The 19,702-nt window shown below is 50.4% G+C and overlaps 1 protein-coding gene across 6 annotated transcripts in view; it reads right to left on the reverse strand.

Moving 5' to 3' along the window:
- The window catches only part of LOC147115980 (uncharacterized), a 650,930-nt gene that overhangs the window by 36,735 nt on the left and 594,493 nt on the right, over positions 1-19,702 (reverse strand). For all 6 annotated transcript variants that reach the window (XM_085990662.1, XM_085990661.1, XM_085990665.1 and 3 more), the window contains one exon: positions 247-426. In XM_085990662.1, coding sequence (XP_085846788.1) covers positions 247-426 — 180 coding nt within the window. The remainder of the gene's footprint in view (positions 1-246; positions 427-19,702) is intronic.

The following is a 19,702-nucleotide window of genomic DNA, read 5'->3' on the forward strand; positions in this document are numbered from 1 at the left end:
GTTGTTGTACACTTCAAAAGTTCTTCATTGACTATGAAGCGCTTTGGGATGTCCGGAGACTGCGAAAGGTGCTACATAAATGCAAGTTCTTTCTTGCATTCTTCTAATATCTTGGTGCCTCTGATTCCAACACTTGTGGAAGAACTGCTATTAATCAGTCAATCAAATTTTTTTTTCCATTTAAAAAATGGACTCTTCAATCAAATGACTTTACCTGTAATTAGAGGAATGGCCAAAACTACTCACATATTCAAGGAAGCAGGAACCGATCTCACTCAGGTGGGGCTGATCTTTGTTGAATTTCTTCTCCAGACCTTTAAGAAATTTCTTCTGGAATTTGTAAATGTCTTCAATGTTCCCAAAGATGGTACGTAACTGCTCCTCTGTGAACATGTCTGTCCTTTTCCGGCACTGCTTAACATAACCCTGTGGAAAAATGCGAAGCGTTACCCGAGGTTCAGCTGAGTGGTGGGGGTAGGAGGTGGCAGAATTAGTTCTGCAGTTAAAATGAGATGGATAACTCCCGCATATTTGTTCTAGCCATATTATAGTGTATGCATGAATCAATGCTTAGCCCAAATTAACAGCCTCCTTGAATTTCTCGAGCAATGTATGTCTGTTAATATTGCACCATTAAAACTCTTGAATTGAAGTTGCAATAAGGTGTTCCACAGAATGGTTGGATGTAGGTTCATCCTGGGAATTATCCATGTGGCAAATTCATCAATTTTATCTATACTATCAGCATAGTGCGCCTTTCCCCAGAGATGAAGGGGAAATCAGAGGCCAGATCACCCAGGCAACCATTCCACATTGGCAGAGACCCGAGATCAGGGTTGCCTGCTTACTTTCTTGGCTAGGATCAGTGCACAGCAGGGGACCTAAAGGAGGAAAGAAAATGATTTTAAAATTGGGCAGTCGGTCCACCCCACCAATATCTCAGTGCGTTTAACCAGTGTACTGAGCAATATAGACCACAAAGGTCCCAGGTTTGATTCTGAGTCTATGCTGAGTTGGCAAAGCTCAGCCAAGGCAATGGTAAGTGTGCTACACTTGGCCTCAGTGGCCACGGATTTTGGGGACTAATCAGCTAAGGTCCCACTCTCAGAACTCTGCATGTGTTGATGTTGGGTGCGGGCAGGATCAGGTTTGGCTGTGATGGCCCTGTGGTTGAATAGCTGCCCATCGCTAGCTGTCAATATGGGCAATGGCTAATTGGGCGCGATATCAGAGGTGACTGGACCCCGTGGTACCACACCTCAGCACATATCTTCAGGAGAGAAGGGAAACAGGGAAAATTGATGAGGGAAAAAAAATGGTCATTTTGAGGATCAACTGAAGATGACAAACTTGCCCAATCAGGGAGGGGAACTGAAATATTAAAGTCAGCTTTGAACTTTAGGAACCCTTAAGCATTGTACTGCAACTGACTGAAGTACCAAATTACCCTCAGCTCAGAATGGAACTTCTTTAGTTAAATTCTCTTCAAAGCTAAAATGACCAGCTTTTTAAGAGGGTATTGTGGGAGACTACAGTCTCCCGCGTAAAGAAATAGGCATCACAGCGAGCTACAAGAAATAGGTCTTTACTCCAACTCTCACAATACAGTACTGAATTCATAAAGCCCGCGAGCCTGTGATGACTCACGGATTGGTCACCTGCTGGAACCTGATTGGTTTTCCTTCTCTCAGCAGCAGGCAAGTCTGAACATGCCTTATTCCTCTCAGCTTGCAACTGTCTTGCGGGGGGAGGGGAATACAGCAGTTAAAAGGGGATTATACAGGTTTATCTACATACACACAGTGTTTCCCCAATGTGGCAACGCCACATACGCCCCCCCAGAATCCTCGTTAACTGTAAAAGTCAGTCTCTGCGGAGGTTTGACCAAACGGCCGTAGCGGCTGTAGTAGCCATCTGGTGTGTGAAGAGGGCTGCCTGGGAGGTCGGCCAGTTGGTTCATCGGCTGGTCTGGCGGCTGGTCTGCCGGTGGGCTGGCTGGACGGGCTGCCGGCGAAGGTGGGGCGGCGGCCGGGAAGTAAGGTTCTGGCATGTCTTGGTCCTCTTGTGGGGCCGCCGCCAACGCGGGAGGTCTGCCCCGCCGTGGGGGAAGAGCCGGACGAACTGGGAAGCTGAGGTCCAGGTGCGCCGGTTTGAGGCGGTCTACTGAAATAAGGTCCGGCTTCCCGCCGACGTCGATAAGAAAAGCTTTGTCCCCCGTCTCCAATACTGAGAAGGGGCCGGTGTATGGTGCCTGCAGCGGGCCTCTGTGCGCGTCCCGGCGCACGAAGACGAACTCCGCATGTCGTAAGTCCCGAGGCACGTAGGACGGCTGCGGGCCGTGTTGCGAAGTGGGCACTGGGCGGAATTGCTGGGCCACGTCCTGGTGCAGGGAAAGCTGTCTGGCGGCCGACCACGGCTCCGTTGTCAGGGGGAAGAAGTCGCCTGGTACTCTGAGCGGTTGGCCGTAGACCATCTCGGCCGCGAAGGCGCGGAGGTCCTCTTTGGGCGCGGTGCACAATCCCAGGAGGACCCAGGGTATTTTGTCGATCCAGCTGGTGTCGGCCAGGCTGGCGCGGAGGGAGGCTTTCAAGGAACGATGAAAGCGCTCGCAGAGCCCGTTGGCCTGCAGGTGGTAGGCTGTTGTCCTGTGCAACTTGGTGCCGAGGCCGGCGGTGATGGCATTCCACAAGTGTGAGGTGAACTGGGGGCCTCTGTCCGAGGATATGTCGGTCGGCATGCCGAACTGGGCCACCCATGTCGAGACGAATGCTCGCGCGACGTCGGTCGTGGTGGTGGAGGCGAGGGGAACCGCCTTGGGCCATCTGGTGGTGCGGTCGACGATCGTGAGCAGGTGTGTGAAACCGTGCGACGGCGGCAAGGGGCCTACCAGATCGACGTGGACGTGGTCGAAATGCCTCTCGGGCACCGGGAAACACTCCAATGGCGCCTTAGTGTGCTGCTGGACCTTAGCGCGCTGACACGCCATGCATGTGTTGGTCCAGTCTCTCACATCCTTGTGGAGTCCAGGCCAGACGAACTTGGCAGACATGAGTTTCTGAGACGCACGCATCCCTGGATGTGAGAGGCCGTGGATGATGTCGAAAACTCCCTTGCGCCAGGCGGATGGGACGACCGACCTAGGCGAAGGGACTGAGACGTCGCACAGGAGGGTTGTGCCGGCTGCGTGGAAGTGGATGTCGGCCAGAGTGAGGCTGGTGGTTGACGTCCTGAGGGCCTGGATCTCCGCGTCGGCGGCCTGGTCTCTCGCCATGCTGGCGTAGTCGACGCCCAGGTGCACTGCGTGGAGCGAGGGTCTTGAGAGGCAGTCGGCCACCAAATTGTCCTTGCCGGCGACGTGGCGGATGTCCGTGGTGAACTCCGAGATGAAGTTGAGTTGGCGCTGTTGGTGCGCGGACCAGGGTTCGGTTACTTTGGCCATGGCGAAAGTGAGCGGCTTGTGGTCCACGACTGCGGTGAACGGCCGGCCTTCCAGGAGGAAACGGAAGTGCCGGATTGCCAGGAACAGGGCCAGGAGCTCTCTGTCGAACGTGCTGTAGGTCTGCTCGTTCTTGCGCAGCTGTCGGCTGAAAAATGCCAGTGGCTGCTGTGATAAAAATGCTAACTTCCGAGAAGTTATGTCATCACTTCCTGTGAACTATGAACTATGAACTAGGAACTGTGTACATACCTCACTTCCTGTAAATGTCACTTCCTGTTGGACTGGTATAAATACTGGTCTGTTCAGTATTGTAAGAGGCTTCTACCAGAGGCATGGTAAAGACCTCTCTTGTATATAGTGTGTTTATAAGTTACTTAAAGCTTACTTTAAAGTTACTTGATGGTAAGTCTCCTTTTTCTTACATCAATTTAAGTAACTTAGTATTTACACTGACAAATACTAGACCTTCAGACAAACTCGGAAGTTAAGGATCCAGGGAACCACCCATCATGGAGAAAATCCTTAGACCTATTCGTCTGGACTTGGACCCGAATACACCAGCAGCTGGCAGGGTATGGAAGCATTGGTATCGTACTTTTGAGAATTTTCTGGATGAATGTAAAGCGGATGCTCCTGCTAAATTGAAGATACTTGTCAACTATGTGACCCCAAAAGTGTTCGAATATGTTGATGACTGGGATAATTACGAAGAGGTGATTCGGGCACTTAAGAAACTGTATGCGAAGACCCCAAATGAGGTCTATGCTAGACATCTACTGGCCACAGCCCGACAAGGGCCAGGGGAATCAATTGACGAATTCCTGCAAGAACTTCGCAGGCTCAGCGTAGATTGTAACTTTCAGGCAGCCTCAGCTGAGCTGTACCGCCAAGAAATGATTCGTGATGCTTTCATCTGCGGGATTGCCTCTCCATTTATACGCCAGCATCTACTAGAAAGTAAAACACTTGAGCTACAAAAAGCTTTTGAACTAGCTTGTTCACTGGATTTGGCAAAGAGAAATGCAGACCTCTATCAGCTGCCCAGATCTCGATCTGCTGCTGTAGCTGCAACCAGACAATTCAAGCGGTCTCAGGTGAACCCTATCATGGGGGAATCTAATTCTGATAATTCTGATGAAGAAGAGGAGGACGACCCCACTTTAGCAGCCTCTTGGCAATCTAGGAAGGAATGCTTCTTTTGTGGAGATGCTTTTCACCCTAGGAAAACCTGCCCTGCTCGCAATGCAATCTGCAGTTATTGCGGAAAAAAAGGACACTTTGCTAAAGTTTGCCTATCAAGGGCCTCTACGAGGGCCAATCCAGCTAAGGCCTACCGAACTGCCCCAATTAGGGCCTATCAAGATGCTCCAGCTAGGACCTATCAAGCTTCCTCTCGAGCTCTCTCCCGAAGAAGCACACCGAGAGTTTTAGCCACTCTCTGTGCAACGACACCAATTACAGCTGCTTGCCCACAGAACCTGTCTCAGGCAGCCACAAAAATTTCAATTAAAGGGCATACCTTAGATGCCTTAATTGACTCAGGAAGTACTGATAGTTTCATTAAGGAACAGATTGTTGCGAAATTGAAACTACATGTCTTCCCATCGGACCAGGCAATTGCGATGGCCCAGTCATCACTTAATACCAGAATCTCCGGCTTTTGTGTTGTTGATATGACACTTCATGGTCGTATGTATCCCTCCACCCGACTTTCAGTGCTCAAAGACTTATGTAGTGATCTCCTCTTAGGGCTGGACTTCCAAAAACAGCATAAGAAACTCACCATTGAGTTTGGTGGATCCAAACCCGGACTTACTATTTCTAATATACCATCTAAATTACCATTTTGTGCACTATCAGCAGCTTCACTTGATGAACCCTCATTATTTGCCAGTATTCCGCCTCAATGCCAACCGATAATAACGAAATCGCGGCGCTTTAATCAGGGAGACCAATCTTTTATTGCGGCTGAAATCTCTCGACTTCTAGCAGAGGGTATCATTGAACCATGTTCGTCGCCCTGGCGGGCTCAAGTCGTCATTGTCAAGAACCCTCTAAAACCTCACAAACAACGACTATGCATCGATTATTCGCAAACCATCAATCAATATACCGACTTGGACGCCTACCCATTGCCACGCATTGATGATATGGTTAATAAACTGGCCGAATACAAAGTGTTCTCAACTTACGATTTAAAAAGTGCCTATCATCAGTTACCCTTGAAGGTCTCAGATAAGCAGTACACAGCCTTTGAGGCTAATGGACGGCTGTACCAATTTCGTCGCCTCCCATTCGGGGTTACTAATGGAGTGGCTGTCTTTCAACGGGCAATGGATGGCCTGGTTAAGCAGGAAAACCTAAGGGACACTTTTCCCTATCTTGATAACATTACCATTGCAGGTCACGATCAACAGGAACATGACTCCAACCACCAAAAATTTCGGGATGCCCTCCATCGCCGTAATTTGACCCTGAATGAATCCAAATCTGTTGAGTCGCAACCGACCATCAACATCCTTGGCTACTGCGTAGGCAATGGTATCATTAAGCCAGACCCAGAAAGACTTCGCCCGCTCCAAGAGCTCCCGTCACCTAAGAATCCGGCTTCTTTACGTCGGGCTCTCGGTCTGTTTGCATACTACGCTAAATGGATTCCTCATTTTTCAGACAAAATCCAACCCTTGCTGCATGCTAGATCATTTCCACTGGGAACAGCGGCTGTTGCAGCCTTTAACCTTCTCAAAAAACAGTTGGAGAAAGCGGCTCTTCACTCCATCGATGAGAATCTCCCTTTCGTGGTTGAATGTGATGCCTCGGAGGTGGCGATCTCGGCTACTCTGAATCAGGAAGGTCGTCCTGTAGCATTTATGTCCAGGACCTTACAAGGTGCCGAGCTACATTATCCTCCGGTTGAGAAAGAAGCCACAGCCATCATAGAGGCAGTACGGAAGTGGAACCATTTTCTAGCTCGCCAGCACTTTACATTGATCACGGACCAACGATCAGTCGCCTTCATGCTCGATAATCGAAAACGAACCAAAATTAAGAATAATAAAATACAACTTTGGAGGATGGAACTGGCCTCTTTTGGTTATACCATTCTCTATCGGCCTGGCAAGGAGAATGTGGCCCCGGACACCCTCACACGGGCATTCTGCTCCACTATGTCATCCTCCACTCTCATGGATGTCCACAATGGTTTGTGTCATCCTGGCGTTACGCGCATGCTACATTTCGTACGATCACGGAATCTCCCTTTTTCCACTGGAGATGTAAAAAAAATATGCTCAGAATGCCGGCTTTGTGCGGAATTAAAACCTCAGTTCTTCCGCCCCTCAGATGGTATACTCATACATGCAACCCAACCGATGCAACGACTTAGCATCGATTTTAAGGGCCCAGTGCCCTCTTCAACTCGGAACACATATTTGCTCACCATGATCGACGAATATTCACGTTTTCCGTTTGCCTTCCCCTGCTCCAATATGCTGGCGTCCACAGTAATCTGCTGCCTTGAGCAGGTATTTTCTCTCTGTGGCATGCCGGCTTATATTCACTCAGATCGGGGTCCATCCTTTATGTCAAGGGAACTCAAGGACTACCTCTCAGAACGGGGAATTGCTACAAGCAAAACAACACCATACCATCCCATCGGAAATGGGCAGGTAGAGAGGTATAACGGTATCATCTGGAATTCCGTACGTCTCGCTTTAAGATCTCGGGGCCTACCAGACCAGCAATGGGAAACAGTGCTTCCGGATGCATTGCACTCTATACGGTCCCTGCTTTCTACAGCCACAAATACTACACCTCATGAGCGGTTCTTTGGATTCCAGCGTCGCTCATCTCATGGGACATCACTCCCGTCATGGCTAACTACTCCTGGACCTGTTTTACTCCGAAGATACGTTCGGACGTCTAAAAATGACCCTCTTGTAGACGAGGTCGAACTAACCGATGCCAACCCCACCTATGCAAACATACGATATTCCGACGGCCGAGAATCTACCGTATCATTACGGGATCTGGCTCCCTGCCCACCAGGACCTAGTGGGACATCGGGTGATGGCATTTCACCAGGAAACTCTTGGGACCTATCGGGTACCCCTCTCCAGGATCCTGATCGGACACCAACTAGCTTGGTGCCGGTAGAACCCCGTGCTCAAGGTTGCGACCCTCCCAGTACCGCGCATGAAAGTACTGATCCGCCACAGACCAGCTCTGCACCTCCCTCTGAACAGAGGCAGTCCGACTTTGAACCTATTGGGGCTCGTACTCGAAGCCATGATCTCCCCGACCCTTCAGAGGGCAATCCAGGCCACACAGACTCTGACCAATGGCCAACCGCATGTAAGCGGACCAGCGACCCTCTACGACGGGAATCCAAACGGGTGCGACTCTTCCTTGTTCGGCGGCTGCGGACCAAAAGGTAGACCACAGCCTCCTAATCCTGCAGGAGGGAAGAATGTGATAAAAATGCTAACTTCCGAGAAGTTATGTCATCACTTCCTGTGAACTATGAACTATGAACTATGAACTGTGTACATACCTCACTTCCTGTAAATGTCACTTCCTGTTGGACTGGTATAAATACTGGTCTGTTCAGTATTGTAAGAGGCTTCTACCAGAGGCATGGTAAAGACCTCTCTTGTATATAGTGTGTTTATAAGTTACTTAAAGCTTACTTTAAAGTTACTTGATGGTAAGTCTCCTTTTTCTTACATCAGCTGCCACGCGCCTTCGACCCACTGTTGCTGGACAGCGCCGACGGCGTAATCCGAGACGTCCGTGGTGAGGGCGGTCTTGGCGCCCGGGATGGGGTGGGCCAGTAGTGTGGCGTTGGCCAAGGCGCTTTTGGTCTGGTGGAAGGCTGTTGCCATCTCACTGGACCAGGTGAGTTGCTCTTTGCCCGTTTTGCCCCTGGTGGCTTCGTAGAGAGGGCGCATGAGTGAGGCGGCCTTGGGCACGAAACGGTGATAGAAATTGACCATCCCCAAAAATTCCTGCAGCGCCTTGACCGAGGTGGGCTGGGGAAAGTCCGCCAGTGCCTGCACCTTGGAAGGTAGGGGAATGGCTCCCCTTGGCGAGATTCTGTGGCCGAGAAAGTCAATTTGGGCTGCTCCAAACTGGCATTTGGCCGGGTTGACGATTAGCCCATGTTGGCTGAGGCGCTGGAAAAGGGAGCGCAAATGCGCGATGTGCTCGGCCTTGCTGGTGCTGGCCACAAGGATATCGTCCAGATAGACGAACAGGAAGCTCAGGTCCCGTAGGACGGAATCCATGAGCCGTTAGAAGGCCTCTGCGGCATTCTTGAGCCCGAAGGGCACGCGCAGGAACTCGAACAGTCCGAAGGGGGTGATGACCGCTGTCTTCTGGACGTCTGCGTGGTAGACGGGGACCTGATGGTAGCCGCGAATCAGGTCGACCTTGGAAAAGACGGACTTTCCTGCTAGGTGTGCCGAAAAGTCTTGGATGTGCGGAATGGGGTATCTATCAGGCGTGGTGGCGTCGTTGAGCCGTCTGTAGTTGCCGCAGGGGCGCCAGCCACCACCCGGCTTGGGCACAATGTGGAGGGGGGACGACCAGGGGCTGTTCGAGCGGCGGATGATGCCCAGTTTCTCCATCGTGGCGAATTCTTCCTTGGCCACCGCCATCTTGGCTGGGTCCAGGCGTCAGGCTCGGGCGAACACTGGTGGTCCCGTAGTGGCGATGTGGTGCTCGACACCATGCTTGACTGCCGTGGCTGAGAAGGTCGGTTGTGTGAGCCTCGGGAAATCTGCGAGTAGGCGGGCATAGTCGTCATCCGCCGGGGCAGAGCAGGACCCGACGAGGGCCGGGCTGTTGCTCTGCTGGCAGGCCAGTGAAGCAAAAGTTGCTGCATCGATCAGGCGCCTGTCGCGGACGTCGACCAGTAGTCCGTGGGCGCAAAGAAAATCGGCGCCCAGCAAGGGATGTGCCACCGAGGCCGTCACGAAATCCCACGTAAATCACTGGCCGTTGAAACAAACCTTGGCCCGTCGCTTTCCAAAAGTAGCGATGGCTGCGCCATTTGCCGCCACAAGGGGTGGGCCACTGCAGCCTGCCTGGATGTCGAGCTGGGAGGCAGGAATTATGCTGCATTGGGCTCCGGTGTCGCAAAGGAATCTGCGCCCTGAAAGGGTGTCGGTTATGTACAGCAGTTTACCTGCGGTGCCGATGGCCATCGTGGCGGCGGGGGTGCGGTCGAGCGGGCCTAGACGGCGGCGCGGGGCTGGCGCGTTGGGCCGGGTGGCCATCTTGGTTTGATCGAAAGAGCAGGGTGCTCTGCAGCGTTGGGCCTTGTGGCCGAAACGCGCGTGGTAGTAGCATAGTTCTGCAGCCTGGCGTGGCGGCGCGCGCTCGGTGGTGTCGGGGGGCCTCGCGGCTGCACAGCCGAGTTGGGCGACGGCGAAGACTTTGTCCGCGGCGGCTGCCAGTTGTACGCAGTCCGTGATCAGGGACCCCGCGAGGGCAGTCTGTACCTGCTGAAGAAGCAGGCTGAGGAAAAGGACCCGAAACAAGAAGCACTGCGGTTCAGAGCCCAGGAGCGCAAGCATCCGGCTCATCAACTGGGTCGGGATAGAGTCGCCGAGGCCTGGTAGTGAGAGAAGCCTACGGGCCCTCTCCTCCCCGGACAGGCCGTAAGCCTGCAGCAAGCGGCCCTTAATGTTTGAGTACTTGCCGGTCTGTGGTGGGTTCCCCAGCAGGTCGAGAACTTTGGCGGCGGTGGAGCTTGCTAGTGCTGAGACTACATGGAGGTACCTTTCTTCATCATCTTGAACCCTGCGAAGGGTGAATAGGGCCTCCGTGTGCGCGAACCGAGCTGGTGCTTGGTGTTCCCAGAAGGTGGGGAGCTTCAAGGACGCGGCGCCGGCCGACATCGGGCTGCTGCTGGTTGCCGTCGGGTCGTTGCTGGCCTCTGTAGGGCTACGTGAGTCGGGGGCTTCGGCCGCCGACATTCGGGGTCACCAATGTGGGAGACTATAGTCTCCCGCGTAAAGAAATAGGCAACACAGCGAGCTACAACAAATAGGTCTTTACTCCAACTCTCACAATACAGTACTGAATTCGTAAAGCCCGCGAGCCTGTGATGACTCACGGATTGGTCACCTGCTGGAACCTGATTGGTTTTCCTTCTCTCAGCAGCAGGCAAGTCTGAACATGCCTTATTCCTCTCAGATTGCAACTGTCTTGCGGGGGGAGGGGAATACAGCAGTTAAAAGGGGATTTATACAGGTTTATCTACATACACACAGTGTTTCCCCAATGTGGCAACGCCACAGTATCTACAACATCCAGGTTGTGAAAAGATTTTTATCAATGTTTCCTACATATTTAATACTGAAATGGCACTGCTTTTAAACAGGTACACAAGAAATCTGGGGGGAAAAATTCGGTTGCTTTGTGCCTCCCGTTAGCGCCCTAAGAGGCAAAGCAACTAGCGCCCGGGCGCGGCGCCGCCCACACCTGCCGCGAAATTCTGTGGGAGGTCAGCAGCGGCGATAACCGGTAGCACCCCACGGCACTGCGGCTCCGGTGATGAAATCATCGCCATGCGCAGCGCCCCGGCTGCAATCTTCGGGAGCGCCCCCTAACATACCACTATGCCGACGGGGTCAGGGGGACCTACCTGCGGCTGGGGAAGCGCTATTTAAAGGCGAGGTGTGGGGCGGCCATTTTTGTTGCTGGCTGCCTGCCAGCACCTGCCAGCACCTGCCTGTACTCCCGTCCCCTGCCTCCTGAACCGCCACCCCCCCACCCCGCCCCCCCCCCCCCCGCGAAGTGCTGGCTGCGCTCCAAGAGCCCAGCACTTCTCTTGAGTATCGGGTTCTTTTGCCAGCACTCCCGATCTCCGGGGGCCAGGCTGGGCCCCGGGTCGTGCTGCATAAGGCCCCTCCCCTTTAAGAAGGGGAGGAAGGCCTGCAATACCACGGCGCGACATGCCACAGCGCACGTCGCGCCGCGATATTCCCTCGCAGCGCCCCAAGAGGGATGCGGGGCGCTGCCAGTAGCGTCCTGCTTCCCTCTTGGGGCGCTGTAGTGGCGCTTCGTAATTTCCAAACATGCAACCACTGAGCTTTGAGGCTTTAGCAACGAGTAGACGCGTGTCGAAATAAAACGTTCCAAACCATAACTTTATCTTTAAACTGTTTACTGTAACACCTTACAAACAGAATTACAAAGCAAAACACGTTTAAATGCACACGATCAAAAACTGTATTGCTCCAGCCCTCAAAGCTTCTGCCTTCTCCAGCCTCGTGGTGTTTGAGCTGTAAAATGGCTGGATACCATGTGACAAGCTTAAGGACTGTACCATTGTAGCAAGAATAAAGGGGGTCACTCAGCCTGTACTATTGTAACAAGAAAAGAGGGGGTTTCTCAATACAATAAGTCAGTCAGGTAAATTAACTGTATTATACTATTTAACCAATATTTTAAAGTATTTTCTTTCTTAAACTTTCATGACTCTTACATTCCGGCCCCTAATTGACTAGGCACATGAAGCATATCAATTACTCAAACATTCTTAAGAGTCATAAACTAATGAGTTCAACACATTTACAATATAAATGTCCACTTTTTTTTGTTCAGGAACCTTTCACGCTGCTTCTTGTAGCAGGCAGAGCTTTGTGATCGGTCTTTCCAGGGTACTGCTCTTGGTTTGCAAACAAACGCGATGAACAATGCCTCTGGAGTCTGGCATGGTCTTAATTATTTTTCCCATCAACCAAGAATTTCTAGGGGCTGAATCATCCACGATTAAGACGATGTCTCCGGCAATGAAGTTCCTCTTTACTTTGGACCATTTTTGATGCTCCTGTAGCAGAGGTAAGTATTCTCTTGTCCATCTGGTCCAGAAAAGGTCTGACATATACTGAACTTGCCTCCACTTCCGACGTGCATACAGATCTTCTTTTTTGAAGACTCCCGGGGGCATGACTGGCTGTGTTTTCAACAACAACGGGTGGTTCGGGGTCAGGGCTTCGAGGTCATTGGGATCATCTGATGTCTTAGTTATCGGTCGGTCATTAATGATGGCTTCAACCTCACACAGAACGGTTTGAAGTCCCTCGTCGTCAAGCACTTGCAGCTTCAGTACAGAACTGAGTAGTTTTCTTACGGTGCGTATCTGTCTTTCCCAGACACCTCCATGGTGGGATGCAGCCGGTGGATTGAAGATCCACTTAATTCCTGTTTGCATCATGGCTTCCTGTATTTTAAGCTGATTCCAACCTTCAATAGCTTCCCGTAGTTCTCTCTCTGCTCCGACAAAATTAGTGCCATTATCAGAACGCATAATGGACACCTGTCCTCTTCTACAGACAAAGCGCCGCAGGGCGTTAATACAGGAATCAGTGTCAAGCGTGTGTGCCACCTCAATATGAACTGCTCTGATGGTCAAACAAGTGAAAAGCACACCATATCTCTTGACAAGGCTCTGTCCTCGCTTTACCTCGAAAGGCCCAAAATAGTCCACCCCTACGTTTGTAAATGGGGGCTTGTCTGGTAACAAACGGTCTTCAGGCAGGTCTGCCATTTTCTGCTCCCCAGCTCTAGCGTGTAACCGTCTGCAAACAATGCATTCAGAGAGTATTTTTCTTATTACAGAATTAGCTCCTGGAATCCAGTATCTTTGTCTTAGCTTCGCAAGCACGTGGTTCCTCCCACTGTGTCCAATACTCTGGTGTATATGCTGAAGAATGAGAGTAGCAACTCGGAGGCCCTTAGAAAGGATAGCAGGATGCTTGGCCTCCTCTGGCATAGCAGATTTGTTTAGTCGCCCTCCCACCCTCAGTACTCCATCTTGCAGTGTAGGGTCCAGCTTGTAGATATGACCACCTTTCTTGATTGGAGTGTTTCGCTGTAAAGCTTCGATTTCTTCTGGATATCTTTGTCTTTGACTGAAGCAAACTATCTCCATCTCAGCCTTGGCCAAATCCTCCACGGTCAATGAATTCTTACCCAATGTGGTCTCGTGCTGGTGCATATATTGCTGTAGAAGCATTCTCTGCTTATCAGGGTTACTTTCAGACTGATGGATAGTGGCTCGATACTCTTTTCTCTTACCGCTCAGGTGTAGCAGCAATTCTTTCAACCTTAGAAACCATGCAACTGCTTTCCTCAACTGGTGCCATCCTGAGAAATGGTTAACAAGCTTGTTCACTGTGTCAAAGTTCTCTTTCGTAGTTATGAGATTTGCTGTGACTGATCTCTTGACTTCGACGTCGTCTTCAGCAATCTGACTTGGCATATCTGATCTTTCTGGCCATGATCTCTCTGTTTCCAGCAGATAACTTGGGCCTTGTATCCAAGTTTCACTCCTCATGAAGTTTTCAGCCTTCAATCCCCGTGAGGCTTGATCTGCTGGGTTTAATGAGATGTTTACATACCTCCATTGAGATGGTTGTGTAGCTTCTCTAATGGATGAGATTCTGTTTGCTACGAAGGTCTTGAAGCGTATCTTCTCACTCTCTATATACTTCAGCACCGTCGTGCTATCCGTCCAGAAGACAGATTCTTCTAGTGGGAGCTGTAACTCTTTCCGCATCACCTTGTCAACTTTAACTGCAACAACCGCTGCCGTCAACTCCAGTCTCGGGATGGTGACCTGCTTCAGCGGAGCCACCCTGGATTTCCCCATGAGGAAGGAACAATGTTTCTGGCCCTTTTGATTTGTCAGCAAGAGGTAAGTAGCCGTGCCATAGCCGTCCTCACTGGCGTCCAAGAAATGATGTAGTTGAGCCGTCTTTGTAACTCCAAAACTCACAGGCTTGATGCATCTGCTGACATTGAAGCTAGAAAGTTGTTGCAAATCTGTCAACCATCTGAGCCATCTCTGAGCTTGACCTTCTGGGATATCTTCATCCCAACCTCTCTTGTCTCTACACAGCTCTCGTAGGATCAGCTTCACCGGCAGAATGAGTGGTGCCAGGAATCCAAGAGGGTCATAGATGGGACTGACCACGGAGAGAATCCCTCGTCTTGTGGATGGTCTTTCGTTCACCATTATTCTGAAGTTGAACGTATCTGACTCAATGCACCATTGTACACCAAGAGCTCCCTCAATAGGAAGGACATCGTGGTTCAGGTCCAGATCTTTGACTTCAGTGGCCCTTTCCTTTTCTGGGATAGAAGCTAGAACTGCTCTGCTGTTGCTTATCCACTTAGTCAGATGAAATCCTCCATTCGAACACAGAGTTCTAAGGTCTCTTGACAGTGCAATGGCATTGTCTTCTGTTGACACGGACTTCAGACAGTCATCGACGTAAATTTTTCTGAAGATTGTCTCCACAGCCTCTGATGGTGCTTTGCCTTTGCCATCTTCTGCAGTTTTTCTGAGAGCGTAGCTTGCACAGCTGGGAGATGATGTGGCTCTGAACAAGTGTACAGCCATTCTACATTCCACCATAGCTTGACTAACATCGCCATCTGGCCACCAAAGGAAACACAGAAGATCAGCATCTTCATCAGGGATTCTGACTTGGTAGAACATTGATTCTATATCTGCCATCATGGCAACTGTAGTGTATGTAACCGTCTACCTTTAAGAGACTATTGTATGTAACCGTTCACCTTTAAGAGAACTATTTTAGGTGTGGCACTACTTGTTTGGCTTCTGTATACGGTAATACCGACGGTGACCACACCGGTATATAAGTGCTGTGGCATGATTTATAGGGCAGATTCGCCCTGACCTTCGAATAGTAAAGTCCTGTTGTATGTTACTCCTGAAGTCTGTGTCGTAATTAACTGCACAACCCACAGACGTTACAGTGGCGACGAGCCCGATCGTACCCTGCGGCAACAATAATTTCAAAGCAACGAAAGAGCGTCGAAAAGAGGCAACCGCCCTCGTCATTCGGCTGGGAGAAAACTCAAGGCTGCAGCAATAGAAAGGAGGAAGACTTTAGCGACAAAAACTTCCATCAGCAACAGGCACTGACTGTCCCTTCTGCCACGGTGACTGTGAGTAAGGGAAAGTGAAAAGAATAGCCGGAGGATAAGGGCTGGGCACTCGACCACGGTCGAGGGGGAAAAGGAGCCGGACAAAAAGTCGGGTCCAACGGCGTCGTGAGAGACCGCGACCGGCGGGAAAAGCCGGGCGGTGACCGAAGCCACAAAGCGCTGTGACCGGGAGCGTAGGCGCGGGAAGAGAGAAACTCAGCCGCAGCCGGGGAGAGAAGCACCGGACTGCGAGAGGGCTGGGAGGCGCGATTGGGGTCTGAGCGAGCGGGAGAGGCAGAGCCGACCAAGAGAGACTGCGCGAGAGCCAGTCCAGCGGCTGAACTGTCCTCCGTCAACGGGGTGTAACCAGCGCCGGTAGAGCCGAGCGAGCGGGAGAGAGGCAGAGCCGAGCAAGGGGAACTGTGCGAGAGCCAGTCCAGCGGCTGAACTGTCCTCCGTCAACGGGGTGTACCCAGCGCCGGTAGAGCCGAGCGAGCGGGAGAGAGGCAGAGCCGAGCAAGGGGAACTGTGCGAGAGCCAGTCCAGCGGCTGAACTGTCCTCCGTCAACGGGGTGTACCCAGCGCCGGTAGAGCCGAGCGAGCGGGAGAGAGACAGAGCCGAGCAAGGGGAACTGTGCGAGAGCCAGCCCAGCGGCTGAACCTGTTTGCCGTCAACGGGGTACCCAGAGCCGGTCGCCCTGCCATAAAATTAAAAAAAAAAAGGGAAAGCCTTGCAGCCGACGCGCAGGCTGTGAACCTGAAAGCCAGCAGCCGTCGCCCGTGGGGAAAGTGTACCCCTCCCGCCAGGGAAGAAACGCGGGAAGCCGCCATTAGGCGGGGAAGAAGACAGAAGCGGAAAACCGCCATTGAAGTGGGCGGGGAGAGAAGATAAGAGCGGGAAACCGCCATTTTCGCGGGAAAACCGCCATCTTAGTAAAAAAAAGAAATAATAATTTAAAGAAATACTTGTGTTGTTCCCAAAGAGAGGAAGATGCCTAAGCGTGGTAACATCAACGATTTTAATTCCGAAGTAGAAGACTGGGCCACGTACGTGGAACGCATTGAGATCTATTGTGAGGCCAATAAAATAGAAGAAGATGACAAAGCTATAACCTTGCTGAACTCGATGGGCGCAAAGACATACGGGCTCTTGAAGCATCTACTAGCACCAGCTAAACCGGCGGATCAGACTTTCGATGATATTGTGGCTGTCCTGAAGGACCACTTGAACCCCACACCGTTGATGTTGGCTGAACGATTCAAATTCTATGCGAGAACGCAACGGAAAGACGAAAGCAACGCAGAATACTTGGTCGAACTGCGTAGACTAGCGAAATACTGCCAGTTTGGAGGGAATCTGACAGAGGCATTGCGAGACAAGTTCGTGTGCGGGTTGGCAAAGGAAGGAACGCAAAAGCGACTACTCGAAGAGAACGACCTTACACTTGACAGGGCTGTCCTTATTGCAGCATCGCACGAAGCCGCAGCGAAGGGAACTGCGGAAATGCAGCTAAAGACAGCAGCACTAAGTGTGGATCAAATTACCTCGACAACAACAAAATGCTATCGTTGTGGGAAGACAACACACGACCAGAACCAATGCTGGTTTAAGAACCAGGAATGTAGGAAATGTGGCAAACTGGGTCACATAGCTAAGGTATGCCGGTCAGGGAAGAAGACCAACAACCAAAGGACCAACAACCAAAGGAAGCCATCACAGGAAAAGTACAACAAGGTACACAAGGTGGCTGAGAAGAGTTCAGACGAACAGAATTCAGACTCAGACCCAAACGGCCAGGAGCTGGGTAGTCTGAGAATTCACAATGTGAGTAAGGAAGCTGACCTACAAACTATCTGGGTCATGCTAAAAATAGCTGGAATCCAAGTGAAAATGGAGTTGGACACTGGATCAGCTCTATCAGTCATAAATCGAAGGGATTACCACTGGCTATTCTCACATATACCCTTAAGAGATACCAAGTTCGTATTGCAGACATACACGGGGCATAAAGTATACCCCATGAGAAAGATAAGAGTCAAAGTGAGAGATAGGGGTAAAGAACACCCAAGAATGAACTTATACGTACTACATGAGGGAGGACCACCACTTCTAGGACGGGAGTGGATCAAGAAAATAGACATGGAATGGCACTATCTAAAAGCCATAACGAGTGAGGACTCGGTGCAGACAATCAGCTCAGATTCTGAAACGGATGACGATAAGACCAACCCAAATATGAAAGACAAGGCTGAAATGGACTTGCCGATGAAGGTTGGAAAAATGAAGGCATGCATAAAGGCTTATGCTCCAGAGAAGAACAAAGTTTCAGAACAGAACTCCACCGAACAACGACAACCTAGTTCGACAGAAAATTCTGAGCCTGTTCAAGTTACGGACATATCCATGACGGAAGAACACCGAGCTCGGACTCAAACTTATTTCAAATTACGACAACAATTAGAACAATTGAGTTACCGTCTCGTACAAGAGATGAAAACAATGAAAAAGTTCTATGACACCGAATGGGAGAATCTGGAAAGACAACAGAAGCAGCTAGCTCAAGCAGAGAGCGACCATAGAGCCATCGTGACCAATTACCGATCACATCTCCCTTATGCTGTTCAGGAGTTAGAATATTTGCAGGAAGAAGCAAATGAAGAGGAATCTTCAGGAAGCCAGGATTTTATTCCAGTTCTTCTCTACGACTCCTTACAAGCAGAGTGTGAGAAGTTGAAAGAACAGTATGAACAGGCCCAGGCTACAATTCTGGAAGGGGTTAACTCGGCAACCTCCGAAAAGCTAGTTTCAGTGGAAGCATATGAGCAACTGAAGGTTGAACATGAGCAAGAAGTCCAAAGGCTGCAGGAAATTCTTGATGAGCTCAAGGCCAAGACAGACTCATCGGTAGAAGTTCCATCCATAGATGAGAAATTAGAGGTCAAAGACATGGCAGAACCTGAAAGACAAGATGTACAAGAACTCATAAAAATATTAAAGGAAACCCAAGACAAATATGGGGCGGCAATGACCGAGATTCAACAACTTGAAGAACAGATTCAACTGGGAATCCGTTCAGTGGAAGAAAAGGGAACTGTAAGAAACACAGAGACTGTAAGAATGGCCTCTGAACATGAGCTAGAGAGCATCAAGGCGCAACTTCTCCGAGCGCTGGAAGCCAAAGTACAAGAGGAAAAGAAGGTGAAAGCATTGGAGGGAAAGGTGGATGAAATGGAGAAGACTCTGACCCACAGTGTTCCCGTGGAAGAGTTAACGGTCAGCCAACTCCTTCATATGCTGAAGGACAAGACTCTACAATGGGAACAATCTGAACACGAGCTTCAATCTTCAAAGGGAAGGAGTTCGGAGCTCTCAAAAGTTATGGAAATAGCTGAGGTTGCAACACAGATTTTACAGGGATGCCAAAAGTACGCTGAATCACGTCAATGTGAACAGCAGAATGTTGAAACAGCTGCTCCAGTAGAAGGATTGAATAGCCTGATCAATCAATCCCCGAGGGAAGGGGAAGTATTGAAATCACAAACGAGGTCATTAGTGAAGGATTGGCAGGAAACCCAGGAAGAGCGGGATGAATATGAACGCATGAAGAAGTCTCTTCAGGAAAGATGTCTAGGGAGGGAACAACAGTCGGCTAACGTCCAGTTGGGTATGGAAGAAGTAGCAGGCCCTCTCGCTAGACTAGCTCAGGACGACACCGAATATTACCATGACCTGTTGAGTGGCACTGAATATTATGAGGATCTGGTCTGCCCAGCTTGTGATGAAAACTCCCAAAGTGCAGAAATCAGGATGAAGCACTTAAAGTCTAAGGAACATAGAGAGATGGTGGCGCTACAGCTGGCAGCTGATAAGGGAGCCCCGAGAGTCTCCAAGAAGCAGAAAAGAAAAAGAAGCAGAAGATGATAACCATCAAAATCATTATCACTCCTACCAGATCATGCACGTGGGCCCTACAAAGGGAGATAAATCAGTTGGAAAGTAAGAAAAATTACCAAGGCAATACAGCTGTTTGTAAAAGTCAGCATTGCTGGTTCAGCAGGACGAAAGTTCAAGCTGTTACGTCAAGGGGAAGACTAGTGGAGGAGTCACGCTAGCAATGTGAACCGGCTACACCACAGCGATGTTGTTCGGACCGAGTCAAGACTAGAGACTGAATCTATACACTGTTCCCACAGAGACTGAACCTGTGAACTGTTTCCCACAGAGACTATATCTGTAAATTGTTTACCTGAAGTTGAATATATGTATGTTAATGAGAAATAGTATGTTGTAAGCTA

This window comes from Somniosus microcephalus, chromosome 6, assembly GCF_052327205.1.
Source record: "Somniosus microcephalus isolate GS21.2 chromosome 6, FLI_Smic_1.0, whole genome shotgun sequence".
Classification (NCBI taxonomy): domain Eukaryota; kingdom Metazoa; phylum Chordata; class Chondrichthyes; order Squaliformes; family Somniosidae; genus Somniosus; species Somniosus microcephalus.